Source organism: Eretmochelys imbricata, chromosome 8 (assembly GCF_965152235.1).
Source record: "Eretmochelys imbricata isolate rEreImb1 chromosome 8, rEreImb1.hap1, whole genome shotgun sequence".
NCBI classification, from domain to species: Eukaryota; Metazoa; Chordata; order Testudines; family Cheloniidae; genus Eretmochelys; species Eretmochelys imbricata.
In genome coordinates, this window is record NC_135579.1 from 11337253 (window position 1) to 11358198 (window position 20946).

General features: G+C 39.7%; 1 protein-coding gene across 10 annotated transcripts in view; it reads right to left on the reverse strand.

Annotated features, from left to right (window-relative positions):
• Positions 1–20368, reverse strand: part of LOC144268846 (F-box/LRR-repeat protein 21-like) — a 60067-nt gene extending 39699 nt beyond the window's left edge. For 3 of the 10 annotated variants that reach the window (XR_013346859.1, XR_013346851.1, XM_077824122.1), the window contains exons 1-5: positions 20246–20365; positions 19614–19725; positions 13330–13429; positions 4755–5213; positions 2819–2941 (exon numbers count right to left, since the gene is read on the reverse strand). Coding sequence is in view for 1 of the 10 variants with exons in the window: in XM_077824122.1 (XP_077680248.1) it covers positions 2819–2941; positions 4755–5126 (495 nt within the window). In the remaining 9 variants the exon portion in view is untranslated. Of the gene's footprint in view, positions 1–2818; positions 2942–4754; positions 5214–12335; positions 12465–13329; positions 13430–19613; positions 19726–20245 lie in introns of all 10 variants that reach the window. The other 7 variants (XR_013346854.1, XR_013346852.1, XR_013346855.1 and 4 more) reach the window with 7 other exon arrangements.
• Positions 20369–20946: the final 578 nt, after the last annotated feature.

The following is a 20946-nucleotide window of genomic DNA, read 5'->3' on the forward strand; positions in this document are numbered from 1 at the left end:
TCATCAAGAAACTGAACCGAGACCTCTCAGGACTAACATCTGATGGAGTGATAATTGTGCCCTAGTTCATTGAGAGAGAAAAAGGAAACGATATACTTACATATGTAAAATTAAGTACTGTAGCACCTCACTTCTGGAGATCTGATTCATACCACTACAATTTTGGAATCTTGAATAGGGCTGTCAAGCGATTAAAAAATTTAATCATGATTAATTGCGCTGTTAAACAATAATAGAATACCATTTATTAAAATATTTTTTGATGTTTTCTACATTTTAAAGTATTTTGATTTCAATTACAACACAGAATACAAAGTCGACAGTGCTCACTTTATTTATTACAAATCTTTGCACTATAAAAAAAAGAAAAAGTATTTTTCAATTCACCTAATACAAGTACTGTTGTGCAATCTCTTTATCACAAAAATCGAACTTACAAATGTAGAATTATATACAAAAAAACCTGCATTCAAAAATAAAACAAAGTCAAATTAACCCTATTCTTTGTTCAGCCAATCACTCAGACAAACAAGTTTATTTACATTTGCAGAAGATAATGCTGCTTCTTGTTTATAATGTCACCTGAAAGTGAGAACAGGTGTTTGCACGGCTCTGCTGTAGCTGGCGTCACAAGGTATTTACATGCCAGATGCGCTAAAGATTCGTATGTCCATGGGCGGCAGGTATAATAGGCCATGGGAAGCTCTGCCTCCCCCAGCGCGGTCACAGCCACCGGACCCCTGGTTGCACAGTTTGGCAGCAGGGTTTTTGCTTTATTATACCCCATGCAGGTTTCAGGGTGGCAGAGGAGGCACATACCACCTCCCCAGCCACCCCGGAATACGCATGGGGCATATCAAGAAGTGTTTTCTACAGATACTTTTCCCCTGGGTCATGGGTGGGTTGGGTCCGAGGAGGGAAGGTGAGGCATGACTGCAGCCAGCCCCGAGATCCTCCAGACGGGGGGAGGCTTCGCTTGGAGATTCAGCCCGCCTGGCCTGGGCTCCTCTGGGCAGGGGGAGGTAAGGGGGAGCTCTGGGCTGCGGCTAGCCTGGGGTTCCTCTAGCCGGGGGTGGGGGCGGGGGGGGTGGGGGAAGACACACTCCGGGCTACAGCCAGCCTGGGGTTCCTCCGGGCAGGGGGCACGCAGGGAATCTCGTGGCTCTGGGTGGAAGGGGCAGAGCTGGGGGCTAGCCTCCCCAGAGTGGGGCTCCACCGGCCGCCTATCATATGTCCCTTGATGCTTCAAGCACCATTCCAGAGGCCATGCGTCCACGCTGATGACAGGTTCTGCTCGATAACGATCCAAAGCAGTGTGGACCTATGCATGTTTATTTTCATCATCTGAGTCAGATGCCACCAGCAGACGGTTGATTTTCTTTTTTGGTGGTTTGGGTTCTGTAGTTTTTTGCACCAGATTATTGCTCTTTTAAGACTTCTGAAAGCATGCTTCACATCTCACCCCTCTCAGATTTTGGAAGGCACTTTAGATTCTTAAATCCTGGATTGAGTGTCGTAGCTATCTTTTGACAAAATGCAAAGAAGATACCAATGTGAAATTTCTAATTTGCAGTGAAAGTGTTCTTAAAAACGAACAACATGTGCTGGGTCATCATCCGAGACTGCTATAACACAAAATATATGGCAGAATGTGGGTAAAACAGAGCAGGAGACATACAATTCTCCCCCAAGGAGTTCAGTCATAAGTTTAATTAACACATTTTTTTTTAAACAAGTGTTATCAGCATGGAAGCATGTTCTCTGGAACAATGGCCGAACTATGAAGAGGCATATGAATCTTTAACACATCTGACACGTAAATATCTTGTGAAGCCAGCTACAACAGTGCCATGCGAACGCCTGTTCTCACTTTCAGGTGACATTGTAATTAAGTGGGCAGCATTATCTCCTGTAAATGTAAACAAACTTGTTTCTCTTTGCGATTCGCTGAAAAAGAAGTAGGACTGACTGGACTTGTAGGCTCTAAAGTTTTACATTGTTTTGTTTTTGAGTGAAGTTATGTAACAAAAAAAATACATATGTAAGGAGCACTTTCATGATAAAGAGATTGCACTACAGTACTTGTATAAGGTGAACTGAAAAATACTATTTATCATTTTTACAGTGCAAATATTTGTAATAAAAAATATAAAGTGAGTACTGTACACTTTTTATTCTGTGTTGTAATTGAAATCAATATACTTGAAAATGTAGAAAAACATCCAAAAATATTTAATAAATTTAAATTGGTATTATATTGTTTAACCGTGTAATATCATAATCATTATTAATTTTTTAAATCACGATTAATTTTTTTGAATTAATCGCATGAGTTAAGTGTGATTTATCGACAGCCCTAGTCTTGAGCCATGCATTTGCTTCCCAGATGTTCCAAGTCTGGATTAATAACCATGCTTCAGCACAGTCTTAAGACTCATTCAATCAATAGGACATAAGCAAATGCTTAGATACATTCCCAACTAGGGCCATAATCAAGGCCACATGACCTAGAGTTGTGGATATATAGTTACTAGTTTTATAGAAGCCAGTATCAGTGGGGCAAAAAGTTCTCTAAGAACGGAGTGTTGTCAAATGTAGGTCATACTTTAAAATACAAACATGAAAATGAGTGTTTAGAGAAATATATGGCAAGAAATAGAACTTTGTGCATTTGGGTACTTTAATGTTAAAGTGTTGGGTTTGTAAAAATTACTTTTCTTTTTAATTCAATAATAATATCTACATAGTTTAACATGCTTAGATATTAAATGATTTGTTACACTATCAAGGTAAAATTTGAGAGTCCAGAGGACATTACCTTGGAGACGTTCATAAAACTTGGTTTTGCTGTTGAAATCAAACCTAATGTCTTGATAGAACAATTCACCAATTGAGAAAGGATGTCACAGGCAGCTTCTGCAGACTCAGTACTACTATCAACCTAAAAGACAATTTGAAAACCCTGAAGTCATTTTGTATTGCTTCCTAGAAAGTCAACAGCATGATAAAATATATTTAATATCCAAAATAGAGTAGCACCAGTTTTTTTTAACTAGTAGATTGCACTATACCAACTTTTATTTGCTCCAAGAAAGGAATGTGAAACTTATTAAGCGGTTAATAATTTGAAGGCAGCAAAGAGTCATGGAAAGTACTTGCCTACAATACTTATTACACTGTGTGATTATCAGATAAACCCTGTTCTGACAGTCCTGATAACACCAGACATCTTAAGGTTATCCATCTATCTTTGATTTGCCTCATCTCTGCATTTCTTTATCAACAATTTGGACGCATGACTAGTACTGAATTGCAGGTTAATGTATAGCATAATTCCATAGCTGATGCCTCCTCCTTCATAATTATCAACTGTCAGACTTTTGGGGTTTATTCTGGTCTAAAAACAGGATAAATAAAAGTAATTCAGCAAAGTGGCCCACATTACACGTAGTGTAGCCTAGTGAAACTTGGAGACCTGGGTTCTATTCATGACTCTGCCACTGTCTGCTGGAAGACCTTGGACAAGCCTCTTTATATCTGTATTTCAGTTTCCACATCTGTAAAATGGGGGTGATACCTACCTCCTTTGTCAAGAGCTTTAAGATATGAGCTACATATTGTTATCTAGATCACTATGCAGATGACATATTAAGAAGCAAATCAGTTGTACTACGTGAAGTAGCTACATGTACTTAAAGTAACTGATTAAAATGTTAACCATGGACTGCTACAGAACTGCATCAGAAGAACTCTGAAGGCAACTAAAAAACAAAATTACTAATGACAGTGTTAGGAGAAAGAAACTTCTGAGTTTAAACCTGACTTTGACATCAACTCCCCCTCTGTGGTGTTCACAAACTTAGGGCTATTTTACACTAGAAATTCACCCATGTAAGGGGACCTGATTACAACATTATAGTCCCCACATGTAATTACGATGGTCTTCCAGCGTAGATTCTATCTACGTAATTGCTATACTTTGAGTGGTGTATCTCCAAGACAAGCTACATTAATATCATCTGAATGGTCTAACACCCGAATAAAGGGAGGACTACGTTAAGGTGGTACTCTAAACATGAACTTAACACTTGTGTGTGTAAACATTACTGTGCTGTTTCTTGGATATTAACATTTCTCAATATTCATGTGCAGCATATAAAAAGTTTTGAGATATCCTTTAACATATGTAGTTAGATATACTATTTTGATTACATTTTCTTTACCTCTCTGCTTTAAATTGCTATGTCTAAGAGGCAGAAAATACTACTTCCCTCCTTCCCTCCCAGAAGCTGAGAATTAGTCGGTAGAGAACTTAGTTTAGTGCCACTATAAGAAAAACTGTGGATAGGATGTCAATCCTAGTCTTACAGAATACTTCCACTAACAATACTGGTCTTGTAATTTTTAAATACAAAAGGTAAAATAGCTACTATTTAAAGTCAAATTTACTACAATGTTGTGCAAAATATATTTTTAAATAGTACGCTAAATTAAATACAACAGGCTATGAAAATCATGTGAACTAGATACTGTGCATGTACAGGAAGTACATAATTTTAGCAAGTGCTTCCTTTTGAAAAAAAATTGCTGGAAACATCTTTGAATATAACTTTCCATGCATTCAATAAAATAGTCATACCAATTTATCCTTAAAAAAAGAAGAAGTTTTTGGATGGAGATGCAATACAATTTACAGACATCCAAACACCACCGTCCTGTAAAATGACAAAACAAGCCTCCACTCCTATCTTTACCTTGAAGCTGACATACTGCAGATCATCAGCATGTCTCTTGATAATTTGCTGAATCAGATCGGGGTGAGTAGACTTTAAATAAGAAGTAGCTGGTTGGTTAAGCTCAAATTCAAACTTCCTCCACAGGTCAGGAATATGAAAAACTTCATTCCACCTTCGGCAAACAGAAGATGCCCGTGCTCTATCTACTAAAGGCAAGAACTGAAAAATATGTAAAACTACATGGAGTGGCAGGGTTCCCCAGTCCATCAAGGTTTGCAGGTGAGACTTGCCAAATGCTGATCCATAGAAAAATCTTTTCTGCTTTTTTGATCTTTGTGGTGCTTGGAGAACTGAGTTCTCAGTTTTAACAGTCCGCCTGATTCTCTTCATTTTGAGAGCAAACAATTTCAGGTACTAGAGTGGTGTGACGTAATGAAGGTACAAAGCTTTCTGTACGTTTTCAAGTACAATAGATCTCTAAAAAAAAGTACAGAAGATCAGTAAAACAAAAACAGACATGTTATCAAACCCTATCATACAAAATGTCTCTGCACTTGATACAATGTACACACAGTAGTAAGAGTCTCATTTCCATACATAAGGTATGCTCTGTAATGTAATTAATGAAACCAAATTTCCTAGGTCCAGATGAGCTACCCAAGGACAGTTTCATCTGCCAGTATTTCATGTAAGCATACCACCAACTGCCTTCTAAAAAATAAAAAAAAATATATAAAATAAAAAAAAAAGTTAACTATACGCATAAGTTTCCACTGCAAATAAAAATATGGGATTTGCTACTAGGTTTAAGTAAGTAGGCTCAAACTAGCGGGTCCATTAGTAATTTCTAAGAGCATATTTGTCTTTGTTACAGATTAAGATACACTGTCAATGCATATTTTTTCCCAAAGTGATGGACCTGTGAAATGCCATGCCACTTTTTGTCTTATTCTTTTAGCCAATATGGCAAAATAGGGCTTGTCTACATAGAGATTTAGCAAAAATTAATCCAAATTGATTAAAGGTGTGAATTTAAAGTGGATTAGTTAAACCGCATTGAGTAAGAGTGTCCACATAGTGTTTAGCATTAAAATGACTAATTCAGTGAATTAAGCTAAACCAAGTTAAGATCACTTTAACTCTGTGTAAGTGTCAAGACAGGATTTAATGTGGACCAATCAATCCACTTTAAATTCACTTTAGTTCATCTGGATTAAGGCTTGTCTACACAGGAAAATTAAGTGCCACTGAATTGTGAAGTCTGAGGAAGAATCACCCCCACACTGCCTATCAGCTTGTCCAGGTAAATCTAATTCAATGAACTTCTGAATACCTACTTTCACCCATGTTCCTTTTTAGAAAAAGGCAAAGGCACAAAATATTATTGCACATAAAAGCAAGGCAAGACACTCTGATCAAACAAAGTGGATGAACCCACAGAAGAGTTTTTGAATCACATAACCTAGAACTTCAATGCTTTTGAAATACTTCACTTTTTTTGAAGTGGGGACAAGGTATAGTGCATAAAAGATGAAAGATGAAAAAAATAAACAAAAGATCTAGAGTTTATTTTACACATTTGCAACATTTATCTAGGTTACAGACATTTATCTGACACTTGCCCCTACAGTGTAAGGAACCTACTTCAGCACGCTGTAACTTCACAAAGAAACTAGTTTATTCTTGACCAAGCTTGTGAGACCTTACATAAAACTGGATGGCATTTCCATGTCTTTAATATGGTAACTTTTAAGTGCTGCATCAGATCAATTCCAGAATTTTCAGGAATGTTAGGTATCAACTGTCAGAACTCTCTTAATTTGGGGTACACAACACCATCTGTACTGAACAGCCACAGCTTCAAACACCTCTATATAACTGTAGTCTATCAATTAAAGAACTGGTTATGGAACCCACTAACACCTTCCAGCATAACAATACCCCTTGTATCATCTCTTCTCATCCTCCCAATATAATTTTATGGCAATACGCCGAATGTCCTATCTTTCAGATAAAAAGATGATAAATAACGGTGGGAACAGAGCCCGTAGCATAAAGGGAGGGAGGAATGGGCATGCAGAGACCACGTGGGCTGGTAGAATGAGGGACCCTGAAATGGAGGGCAAATAGAATCCCTGGGGCTCGAGGGAGACTGGGGACCCTGGCATGGGAGGAGAAGCCGAGGGGGGGTTGTAGTAGTTCCTTAAATAGAGAGGGTTGGAGAGTAGCAAACAGAGTGCTTATGGAAAAGAGCAGAGAAATGCAAGCAGCTCTTGGTGTATGCAATGAGTTTAGCCTAAAAAAGCAACAAAGTGTTGCAATCCCCTCCTTTTATAGCACACAGAAAATGTACTATATACTTCACAAAAAGACATCAGCTTGTAAATTTGTTGCAAGGTTAAATTTAGTTGGGCAGCAAGGAATGAGGATAACAGCCAAAGAAAAAACAATCAAGTGATAATTCATCTTAGGCATGTGCATAACTTCATGGTTTCAGGGTTGCTTTTAGAACTCTAAAAAGAAAGATACTACTTACTCATTTGTTATGGGTAGTGAGCTTTCAGAAAGGATATACCTTATGTTAGAGGCTTGCTGTTACGAATTCCACAATCACACGGCAGCATACATAAGGCAACAATACATTTGTGCCTGTTTATGGGTTTAAATCTAAATTGCTACAGCATATGATCCAAACACAAATTAGTTTTATTAGCAATGAAAGAGGTCTCCTATTTGCCTACCATAAAACTTACCCTAATTTGTTATGTCTTTGTAGTTTTGTACTGTCTAGTCTTGCACTTTGACAAAATGTAAAAGTGCATAATTCTATTGGAAACCCTGTGCTGAATATGGCACTCATAAGCCTATACAATCTTTTTGTAAAATAAAATAAAAAATTAACCACAAAAAAGAAATTAGGTTGGTCTAAAAGGACCTATTTAATTGTGATTTGTTTGCATTTTACATTTTCACAATATGTAACTGCATAAAGGCCATATACATATTGTGGCTAGGTATACTTAAGAACCAAACTATGACAGCATGAACATGAAATGGAAGTGTCATGCACAGATTATGTCCCATTTCAAATTCCTTTAAAGGGACCTTCCCACTTTCTTGATTTTTTTCCAGTGCTAACCAATTCTTGAAGATATTATGGCATTTTGTCAGTTTCCAAAACTAGTTCTAGACACTAAACAGATAAAGCACTCACAAGTCAAGCAAAACTTGTTAAATAATTTAATCTGACCACACAGGAGTCAAGAAATGTAAACTATCAGCCTTGATGCATCTTTGGAATTAGAGGGAGTTCAATTCCCCACTTTCTCATGAAAATGGAACTATTCAAGGCTATGTTGAACTCTATGGACCAGACTTCAGTACATATTACAGTTTAAGATACACATAGGAGTACATGTGTAAATTAAACAGAATACAACCAAAGCATGTTAATCCAAGAAGTCATTAATACAATCTCTAGAGGGTTTATCAGTATGCCACAGATAAAGCATACGGATTGAATGTCAACTCTTACTTCTCTACAAACAGAATGTCTATAAAAACTAAACAATTCTCACCCAACATTTTACAGTATACCGGGTACTATAGAAACCTGAGACAATTAATCTCAATGATGAAAAGCCTAACTTTTTGCTTGTTTTAGGACAATATCTGAAAAAACCAAAATCCCTTTCTTACAAAGACAGGGTGAGGTAATACCTTCTGTTGGCGAGAGAGAGACAAGCTTTTACTGCACAACATAAATCGATCGAATAAAAGATATTACCTCACCCACCTTGTCTGCCTAATATCCTGGGACCAACACAACTACAACAAACCCCTTCCTTGTCCTTTTAGTCCATGAACTTTATAAGAAGTTTTTTTTATCAATTAAAATATGGAAGGTAACTCTTATCCCAGTAAGCACCTTCTATATATTAAGCGTGTTTCAAAATTAAAGCCAGTACCTCTCCCAAACATCCAACCACATCTGAAATACCGATGTACTTTCACCTTTTCAGGAACTTCCAGGTTTCTGATATTACTGTCTTATATCTCTCTAATATCTCTATGGTTTGGAGATAAAGAGGGAGATTTTCAAAGGCACAAATGGTAGCTGGGGCAAGCCAATAGGAGTTGGATGCCTAAATTCCCAGCTGCACTAGAGCTGCAGCTTCATGTTGCCAAGCAGGGGGAAGGGAGTAAAATTTTGCATGTACCCCCAATCTCTGAGGAAAGTGGACTAACAGTATAGGCCTAAATGAGTTGGCAGTCAGGTCTAAATCTTAGAAGATCACATGCCCACATCGTAACTGGCATCCTTGTTAGCTACATTAAAAGAGGCCAGAGACAGAATGAACATGAAGGCTTTAGATTTGATGGAGCTTCATGAAAAAGGAAGGATCTTAGATGGACACATGGTCAATGTTACAGGCAGTTCCTGCTACACTGAGGGCTCTGAAGATTAAGAATATGACTTTAAATTGGCAACAGAAGCAGACTGGGAGCAAACAAAGACTATGACACAGAAATGGTGTGTTTATGGTATCCTAGTCCACTGAGGAGATGGGTAGCTGTATTCTCCCCAATATAGTGTGCCTGCAAAGCTTTCATATTTAGTATTAGAATTAGTTTCTGGAATCTAGACTATGAAAAAAACTAAAGATCTGGCTGCAGTGATCCATATTCTGAGAGGAAATGACAGTTTTCTAGAAAACTGAAAGATGACATTTTCCACAACTGATGCTACCTGATTTTCCAGGGTTAGTAAGGAGCTGAACAAGACTGAAGGTTCACACCACTTTGAAGAACCAGAAGTAGGTATGTTCAATGCAAGAGAATACCAGTGGGAAAGACAGCATTCTAACTAGTTCTATGAAGAGATACCTCACTATGACCAGCATCACTGCTGTCTGTTTTGTAGATAGAGGACTTCAATCCCCAGGGAAATTATTCCAGCGGCTTTCAGAAGCAGTAAATCCACTTTAAAGATTATGGTGAACTATGATCATATTTATATGGCAAAAAACAAAGAATATGAGACAATACACAGAAAGTTAAGGAACTCCTCAGAAACTCTGAATGAGTAATTCAGAAGTATTCTCACCCACCCACACACACACTCTTCATACTACAAGTTTGAAAGGTAATTAGGTCCAAGAACAGTGTCATACAGCTATTTTTTCTGACTACTATAACAGAAAGATGAGAAAAGAATTCTGCTCTTTGTATTAGCAGTTTCACTGTACTTGTTTCCTGTTGTGTAGTCTTCACACAGCAATAAGGAGATGAAAACCACGTTAAAAAAAGAAATTGTGACCAAAGTCACAATAAATTGGGAGATTTAATAACTGAAGTTTTGTCTTTTTAACTGACTAAATAGTAAGTTTTTCTGATCTAAATGAAAAGAGTGTTTCAAATCTAATCAAGAATTTGATTTTTACTAATTTAAAGAAGAGCAGCACACTAGCTTATGTTAATATACACTTAATGTGTTGCTTCACTTTTCAGACCATTTTGTCAGATAGTCATCTAACTGACCAATATAACAACTGTTCAGAGAATCACTAAATGGATCTGCAGTAGAACATTAAAGTTAGTATTCTGATATTACAGGCAGAGTTGGTAGCTTCCCATTATAGACCCTGTTTTTGGTTCCTTGTAACTTTGACAAATTCAAACTGCCTGGGATGAAATTTTCCATGCCAGAGGTCTTCCTCCGGCTGAATTTTTTGAAAAAAATTCCATCAGCCAAAGTAGCTCAGCTATTTCTAAGAATAAGGTATAGGGAAAACATGCTTTCCCATGTTAATTTCTGGCACCATCTTCTTTGATTAGCAACCACATGCTTTGCATGAGGGACTTTCATTTGGCAGGGGGAGTCTTTTATTTCAAGGATGTGCCTCATTATTTCCGTGAAAATCTGCCCAAAATTGGCCAAGTTATAAACCTTTGACACACTACATCTTACACAAGCTCAGAAGAGACTTGCTAGAACTTCACAGTTAAATGTCCTTAAGATTTTGATTGCATGCCCCAGCTTGGAGCTGAGCAGGACTTTCCTTGAAATTGTTGCACAAGATTGCTGCAGGCCAGGCTGGACAGCAGAACTGAGAGTTGGTCTCCTGTGCTCTCAACGACATCATTGCTGGGCCCAGGAAGGATGGAAGAGGAGATCTCAATTTGAATGCAGAAGGACAACAGCCAAATTAGGTGGGGTAGATTGTGACTGGATGAGCGCCAGCGTGCGGGGAGACCAAAATCCAAAAAAGCATTGGAGAGACAATGACTGGGTGGGCAAGGAGCCTGGAGAAGGGAGACATGACACATACTAGATGAGGAGCCTTGGGAAAGAGACCATGGGGATAGGGAACATAGGTGGTGCGTGATGAATGGAGGCTGGGGGGATCTGGGACTGGAAGTTCAGAGGGGTGAGACTAGGCCTGGCTAGACTAAGACTGGGATAAGAAGCCTCAGGAGTGGAAACTGGGGCTTGCTAGGTAAGGAGAATGGGACTAGGAACCATGACTGGCGAAGAGACAGGGCAGAAGGGGTCATGGCTGGGGGTAAATGGGAAGAAGAGTCTGTGCCCAAAAGACGCCTCTCCAGAGAGAGTCTCACCATTCCTCTGCCATCAGCACATATGGAAAAAATGTTGCACATATGCATTACAACGATCACATAAGGGGGCCAAATTAAGGTTACATTGGCAACCTTAATCCTAGCATTTCCAAATTTTGAGTGCTTGCCCTTGCAATATTATGTTTTATTGCATCTTTTTGCATGCAACATATTATCCACTTCAAAATTTCACAAACTAGTACACACTGCTAAAATTTTAATTCTATTCCTATGACTCTAAATCATCTAAATGATACAACCATGAAAACTGTGGATACCCTTTCTCTAAACATAAAGGGTCAGTTGCTCAGAAGCAGACACTTGGCACTCAGAATAGATGAGGAGATAGTGCGCAGAGGCTTGCTGTAAACTGCGGCTGCTGCCATTGGTCCCCAAGGATTGTTTGGGCAGTTGGGAATCATGAGACTGCAAGAGTGTGACCACACCCCATATGCGAGGGTGAGGCCAAAGAGTGGTATAAGTAGTATCAAGTAAATGCTGAATATATATGGTACATGAAATGCAGACTGCAGGTTGTCAGCCATAAGAACAAAATATGGTAATTATTACATTAACTATCATATTATTTTAGCTTAGCTATTTTTGAGTCTGATATAGTTTTGGTATTCTATATACTTCTATAATACTTTAAAACTCTTGCAAAGTTGCATCACAATGTTACGTGATACCAAATTTAGAACCACAATATGAAAAAAAAAGTTTATTGCTTATAGATCATGGACAATCACTATAAATGTAGATTTTTTTTTAAATTTTCCTTTTATACATAGGTGTTCACAGAACCTTCTGTTCCATTCTGGCATTAACTAAAATCTAAAATAAGATGTATGTCACATATACAGCTATTTCTTAAAAATAGTTTACAATATATTCTCTACAACTGAAGTTAACTACAGTCTAATTTTCACGTGATACAATCAAGGTAGCCTTGAATCAGAGGTGCACATGCACACATACCTCCAAAGAATGTGGAAGTTCCTGTCTAACATCAGCACCTTTCAGGTGTTTGAACATCCATCCCATTGCTGAGTCATCCTGTATGTATGAAACCAGAAGGCAGGGAGGGGTCCCAGAAGATGAACTGACCTGTGAAGTCATCGACCAAAGACAAACTGACCCGCAAAGTCTGGGAAACCCATGAGGGACTTTAAGAATTCTTTAAGAATTCTAAAAGTATTTTAATTAAACGAAGAGCACTACTGAAGAAGCTAGTCTCAAAATGTTCGCTCAGCAAACAGTTTTGTAACAGAACAGTGATCTCCAAGGTGCATGGCTCTAACCTTGTGCCACTTTATACCTTCAGAATGCACCCAGTTAGCATTAGTTGCACAACTATAGGGATTGAAGTTACACAATCAATACCATATTATTAAACCACCACCACAACTATATCATTCCCCTCAAACAAGTCTGTAAAGGGATACACAAGCTTCCATGTGTGGGCAGGAAAAAAGGTGCTGCTCAGCTCACACAAGAGAATCTAAGAGCTGGGGAGCTATACTTGCCCAATGTTAAGCAACCAAAACACAGGACAGAATCTGTAGACGGCATCCAGAGATATTTTTTTTTTTTTTAACTTCAGTGTCTCTCAGTTATAGTAATCTTGTATTACTTGTACATCCCACTGTTACACGATGTTCCTAACAAAAGTTTTTTGTTTTGTTTTGTTTTTAAGTTGACTGTATCCTTGATCACTTTTGGTTGTTCTGCACCTGCACCACCTTTCTGCAAGAATGTTATCAATTATTACAGTATACAAGAAAACTGACAGTAAATAATATATTAGTAATTACACAAATATACTATGCATAAGACCACAACTGAAAACAAAGCAAATGTGACATACAACATGCACAGATATTTTACAACTAAAGTTATAGAACCAACATAATTAGATATAAAAAGACCAATTTTGAAAGTTGTATAGGACAGTCTGAGACAATTTTCTTACCTAAAGAAAGCTTCCAAGTTATGGTGGGTAGTGGACAAATGAACTGTGGTAGCCGCGGCCATGGGGCATTCACCAGCATCTGTCTGCTTTCACTTCCTGACTAGATAAAAATGCGACAAAAAAACGTTTAAGTTTAAAAATTAACGCTGAGATTCCATCCAGTATAAGAATGAGTGAGTTAATAAGGAACTACAGTCATCTCATTAGCCTTCACCTTCCCTACAGACGTTTATACAGAGAAATTTAGCATCCCTCAGCATAGCAAAAACAAGTTTGGTTGTGTCAGCCCAATGTCATGTAGATGTTTTTTCCATATTGCAAATACTACAGACAGAATTGGTAGTCTTTGCTGAAGATAAGCATGAAATTGAAAGATGAGTGTTACACTTACTCTTAACTTGTATTGGGCAAATTATATGAAGGAGTTTAAACAATTGCTCTACTGATCCAATGCTACTAGTCATGTGTTGCCGTGAGCACTGAACTAAAAAAAAATCACTACCCAAATTAAGTATTAATGTTATCTAAAGTCACAGAAAACACTAAGTATATTAAAGAGCAACTATATAGGCTTTTCCTTGTTTTTTCTGTGTCAAAGATTTATTTCCTTTATCACGTTATGATACTATATAAAGGAGCTCTCTGGATCAATTTCATCTGTTTTAAAACAGCATTAAGAATCTCTTTCCCATAATCAGATCAGTAAGGTTATTTTTGTGAGAGCATAGAGAGGATATTAATATGCTACTTCAGTACTTTTTGGTATTTCTGGAAAATACTAAGAGAAGGCTCACTCATCCCATCTGTCCTATTTTCAGCACTTTGGTATTTCTTCCATCATTGTTCAATTTGAGAAACTACAGTCTAAGGCAGAGGTGGGCAAACTAGGAACCGCAGGACCGTCCTGCGCGGCCCTTGAGCTCTTGCCCAGGGAGGCTAGTCCCCGGCCACTCCCCTGCTGTCCCCCCGCCCCTGCAGTTACACCACTGTGCGGACACTGCGCTTGTGCCTGCCCACCTCCCAGGTTTTCCAATAAGCCAGTCATGCTGGTCTAAGCGGCATGGTATGGGGGCGGGGAGGTTGGATAAGGGGCAGAGGGTCCCAGGGGGCAGTCAGGGGACAGGGGGTGGTTGGATAGGCATGGGAATCCTGGGGGCCTTGTCAGGGAGCAGGGGATGGTCAGGGAACAAGGAGCGGGGGGATTGGATTGGTGAGGAGTTAGGGGGTGGGAAGTGGGAGGAAGCAGATGGGGGCAGAGGCCAGGCTGTTTGGGGAGGCACAGCCTTCCCTACCTGGCCCTCCGTACAGTTTCGCAACCCCCATGTCGCCCTCAGGCCAAAAAAAGTTTGCTCACCCCTGGTCTAAGGCAAGAATGCTATTTGCAGTCACCTTCTACTTAATTATCTCAAATGCCACAGCTTTCCAATATCATCTTTGGTGGTTTATTTATTATAACTTTGACCAATAGCACACTTATGAATCTGAACATGCCAAAAAGTAGGAGATGCTTCTGTGTTTCATTAAGATTTAGGTTGGGGTAACTACAACAGCTAGTTATTTAAGATCATCATAATTTACAATTCACGGTTAAATACGGTCCTCTTACTTTTCCTTTTCTGAATATGCTTAGACGGTCCCAGTATAGATTTATACAGTAAATCAAACAGGTGCTTCTGTGTTTCACAAAGAATCAGACTGGGTAACTATACAACAGTTGGAGACTTAAGCTAACCACAAACTATAATTTGTAATGAAGTAGATTTCTCTTACCTTTTCCTTTTATTGAAATATCAGAAGTTCATAATACAGATTTATACAGTAAATCAAGCAATTACATTTAATCTAATAATGGTTTGTGTTTGTATATGACAGTATTGATTAAAATTTTGGAAGACATACAGAAAATGTAAAGAATGAGAAGTACTCGTGGCACCTTAGAGACTAACAAATTTATTTGGGCATAAGCTTTTGTGGGCTAACACCCACTTCATCAGATGCCTGGAGTGGAAAATACAGTAGGAAGATACACACACAACATGAAAAGATGGGAGTTGCCATACCAACTCTAACAAAACAACTTTAATTGATCTGTCTCTTTAGAGTTGGTATGGCAACTCCCATCTTTTCACGGTGTGTGCGTACGTGTGCCTACTGTATTTTCCACTCCAGGCATCTGGTGAAGTGGGTCTTAGCCCATGAAAGCTTATGACCAAATAAATTAGTTAGTCTCTAAGGTGCCACAAGTTCTCCTTGTTCTTTTTGCTGATACAGACTAACACGGCTACCACTCAGAAAATTTAAAGTTACCTAAGGCTTTCAGAAAAGAAGCAAACTCCTGCAGTATACAGAAATTTCCTTAATGTAATTAAAACAAAAATATTGCATAGTGCAGACAATGCCATCTAGTTTAAAAAGAAATGTGATAATAAATATGACTAATAATTAACAAAGGTATAACAAGGTATTTGTTTCTATTAAAAAGGTACTCCACTTATGCGGAGAAGCCAATGTGAAGTGAAAGTTTAAGATAAATCTAACCAAATGTTATAAGAGCTAAATAACCATAAGGTCTGTCCGACGGTATAACTAGCAGTTGCACACAAAGCTTAACATAAGAAGTGATCCTACCAATCTTGTCACTGAACTGTAGGGAATAACCAAGTATTTGTACAGTGTATAGACAGCTGCTTTGCCTTATTGTTTAACTTACATCCTATTGGTGTTTGATCAAGCAAATAACTTTATACTGCTGCATGATGAACTACTAAACAAGTACAGAAAACAAGGAATGTGAAGAAACTTTACGTAAAGATACTCCAGCTTCAAAACAGACATTTCTTTAGGCATCTAGGAGTGGTGACAGAAACTGCAAATTGGAAAAGAACAAAGAGCTATGCAAGGTTGGCCAACGGTTACACCACAAGAGAGAGGGAAAGAGTCTGGAGAAGTATGTTGCTGACTGGAACTAAAATAACGGGCAGCTGTTCAATGATTGCCTTGATAAAATGTCTCTTGCAACCCATTATGTGCCAAGAGGTTTTGCACAAACTGGTGAGGTCTAACATGTCTTACACAAACTTGATGGCATAAGATTACTGCACCTAAAGATTAATAAACTTTCCTTGAAGTTCTTGATTCCAGGACTGAATGGTAAACAGTTGAGAAACAAAAATGCAAATTGTCACTTGGGAAAAATTCATGTTCTTTGTCAGGATTTTTTTTATTCTGAAGGAGAGAATTGCTGAACAAAACCAGGCTGGTTTTATACAGTTTCTGATAGGTGTTGAAGGCTGGTTCCTCTTCTTGGTGAAGTTATGTGGGCAGGTCAAAAAGTGACCCAGGCTAGTGGCAAAGATTTGAAACATCCAACCGGCATAGGAGTTGAAAGCAAGACAGAACACCCTGACCAAAAAACATGTAATTTTGCTCAGCTGGCAACTTGGCTATTAAGCTACATGCTTCTTAGAAAGTACATACTTAAGTTAAAGTAACTGTAAATAGCTAAATACGTATGATGAACACTTGTGTTTCACCAACAACTTTGATTTAACATGTTTTCTAGACAACTAAGATTAATAAGCTATTTATAGTTTTGAAGCCACAAAAAATTATAAATGCTGGGCCACGTTAGTGTAACGAGACACTGCTTAATCCCACTAAAAGATAACTGAGAGAAGCCTTGAATGTTTCAGAGATCAATCTAGAAATCAGGAATTTTGTGATAAAAAGTTGACAATTTTCCAAAGATGAAAAAGCTTTGACCTGACTTGTAAGTTTAAGATTTTTTCCCCTTATTTGAACAACTGATTGAAGTGACATTTAGAATATATAGTAGTGGTGAAATTCCACAGATATTAGAATAGTTTTCAAATCATTATGTGCATACTGTATTTGGGGGTTAGAGTGATGTGTGAGGAAAAACTGGAAGAGCTTGGCTGCAAGTATCACCTTGGCAAGGTAAATGAGTTGACATTTGTAGTAATTAAATAACTGGTTTAAATTTCTAAAATGCTAACTTTAGTGTTTGGCTGGACTGCCACAGGCAGTCCATAATTTAATTGACACACTGACATAATTCTGTATTTAAGAATGCATAGTTAAAATGCATACCTGGTACCAAAATCATCTGTCTAGAATAGTAAAGAATTAAGAAAGTTTGCCTACATAATACGAGCGTGAGAGATCTTTAATCAATGTATTATATTTATTGCCTGACAAGTTTTAACATCCCATATTGTTAACATCGTATGCTGGTGTCATTTTTTTAAACACTGTAAATACTAACTAATCATTCTTATTTGGTTTCCTGTAATTCTTATTCTGCAAAATAGAATTTAAAGCAAATAAATTTCAAATAACTCAGCAATCTGTACTTTAGCTAAAGCCTAGAGAACTATGAGAAACCTAATTAACCAACTCTCTCTCCCAGATCTATTTAATGTGTGTTTTTATAATGTCTCTCACAAGCCCGATGCTCAGGATTCCAATAGAAAGTTTTTAAACTAATACATTACCCGCGGTGTGTGCAATGCAAACAAAGCTGTTTTGTGCTTGTGAACAAAAACCAGAGAGAAGCCAAGACACTAAAACAAGCAAGACTGACAAGCCTAATTAGCACAGAAAGAATGCAAAGACAGAATAATAGGTGAAAATTCAATTTTAAAAAGGTGTTCATTTACAGGAATCTAAAATGTTACCTACAAGAAAGCTGTCCCCTCTCCCCCCCATCCTCTTTAGCCAAGATCATACATCCCAAAGAAAGCAGTATTTGCTTTGAATACTATTATAAATAAAAACCCCAGCTCAAGCCATGGGGCTCAAGCTTTGGGCTTCAGCAGGGCTGGTCTTCCAAGGCACTGTGGTCAAGATGCAGAATAAGCACAGGGTGCATGGCTGTGGAAGCGTTGGGGGGAGGGAACAGCAGGGCCCGGGGGGATGGTGGGGAGCCAATGGGGGTTTGGGGAATCCTTGAGGACAGAGAGGCAGCAAGAGCTAGAGGTGATTTGGGGGTTGGGTGCCAAGTGGAGGCAGCAGGGGTCAGATGCACCAAAATACAAGTACATTATTTTTTGTTATTGAGTCTGCAAAAAACCAAAAACCTACATAAATCAATTACAATGATTTGGAAACATATGTGCACATTCATTTGTTTTTCCTAAAGTATTTTAAGAAAATTTAAGTAAATTAAGAAAATGTAAGAAAAAGCAAGAGTCGGTGGCTGCACTGAGGCCACCAAAAAATTTGTTGTGAGAACCACTTTAATGGAGTTTAATGGCTTAGTGTCTGCTCCCATTGGCTTCACTGAGAGCAGCATCAGGTCCTAAATAAAGGGAAAGTCAAAGCTTAAAGAAATAAGAGTGAAGTCAGTAATAGGAAACTAATTATACTCAATTACCAGTTAAGATGGGACTACTGTTATATCAGAGGAAAGAGACAGCTTGACATTTTTGTAAGATAAACACCACCCTGGTCAGGAGATGTTTCATTGTGTGAAACTCTGTCCTCTAAGTACTGACAACTGGAATACACTTACTTCAGAATGCTATTTGAATGTAAAAAGATAAGCTCTCTTCATAACAACTGATTGTCATTCCTCCCTCCTTCAATGTATGTATGTATGTCAGAATGTGTGTGATGACAGTTACTTTAAATATGAAGGTGGGTGCCAGACTTTCAAAAAGGTTCTAATCTGTTAGCCCAAATAATTTTAAAAAATAAGTTACAGAATTTGTTGCGTACTTTTACCCATGACTTTAATCTTTTGTTTTTCCAAGTAGTAAAAAGCAGTTACTCAGAAATCCTGTTAAACTTCTGTTTGAAAAGCAATCCCCTTTTTCAGTTTTATCTTAAAGCTGCTTCTTTTAAATCTCCTTATTACATAATTTATTCAGTGCTTCAATGAAACACTTTAAAGGCCTCCCTACAGTATTTTTACCTATCAACTCTCCCTATTCTTTATGGAATAACAGAAATTAAGATGCTCCCTACAGTGTTTCCTGAAGCATTTCACCCTAATTTTAAGTAGTATTCTGTGCACTCCAAATTAGAAAAATCCTTCCTTTTGAACCTGACACTCTCCTTTTTTTAAAAAAAAAAAAAAATTTGCAGAGACCAACAACTATGAGAAGTCTTTTGACCGAGCCCCCAGTTCAGCTTCAGCTACAAACTGAAAGGTGACAACAACCCAGCCAAGCCTAACAGAGTATCACTGAAACACTTGTTCCTTTCAGTTAATGTCAATATTACCTCTGCCTACTAGAAACCAGGATCTCCAAGTCTCTCACCTGAGAAGAGGTGTCCAAATGAGTTTAGTGTCTGATGGAAGATTTTGCTTAACAGCAGTGGAGATGTCAGGGATATTTCACTTTTATCTCCTCTCACTCCGAGGGCACCAGTCTGAAAGAGCCCAACCCGAACGGGGGAGGAGACCATAATAACCTCAGCAGCTGGGCCGCTGTTTATAAACAACCACCGGAGACACGCACACGACAGGACGGACGTCAGGAGCAGAAGCAGCTTTGGGGCTCAGAGTGAATTAAGGTCTAAGAGGCCAATGGCCATTTGCTGCGGCAGCTCCTGACGGTGCGGGTTAGGGCTCCATCCCCCCGCCCCCGTCGACAGCCTGCAACACCCTCAGCCCCCCGCCCCGCCCCGCCCTTACCCCCTTGGCCGCCCTCGCCACTTCTCCCGGCCCCAACCCCGCCCACCCCTCATTCCCGTCCACACCGCCTCCTCCTCGGCCCCAACAGCGCCCCCCGTCCGCTGCCCCCGCGCAGCCCGACAACAGCGCCTATCCCCCGTTCCCAGAGCTGCTGCTCCTCCGCGCCGCCGCTCGGCCCGCTCTCAGGGCCCTATTGTGCAGGAGCAATTCCCCCGGGCGCGCCTGCCGGCCACCCCCCAGGTCCCTCACACTCACCGCCGCGGCCGCGATGTCCCCCGCCGGCTGACTGAGTTGAGGGGTTCGGGGGGCGGGGGGGGTCAGAACCTTCTAGGCCAACAGGGAGCCAGCAGAGCCACCGTCCGCTGCCGTGCCTCGGGGGGGGGGGGGGGGGAGGAGGTGGAGCTTCTTCCCAGACTCCCCAGCCACAGGCACTCCCTGCAGCGCATGCGCTGCTCGCTCCCGGGCACCTGTGACCTGACGCATGCGTCGTCTGCGCGTTTCTGTTCTTCCGCCGCTAGGTGGCGGGAAAGTCCGTTCTAGCGTCACCTGCCTCTGCTGCGCCACAAGGAGGCGGGGGCTTCCGGAGCGCGTCGGCTTGTGCTGAGCGGTTCGGTGCTTAAAATGGGGTGAGGGGACCTGCTGTGTCGGTTGCCCTGGCCTCGGTGCCAGACAAAGGAGCCCACGCAGAGAAGCTCAATGTGATGAGCGGGGGGGACCGTCTCCCTCTTCTCCCCGCCTTGCAACCCTCTTAGCCCACCCCACCTCCCTCACCTACTGCTGAGACCCACTGTCTCCTCATCACCGTGCCCAGCAGCACAGCCTGCTACTTTAGGGGAGCGTCCAGTCTGTGGCAGGCGTCGAGGTGCTGCCCCCCACACCCCGTGTTGAGGACCCAAACACTCTGCCCTCCTTCCCAGGGCCTGCTACAGTCACATAAACAATGGGAAGAATAAATT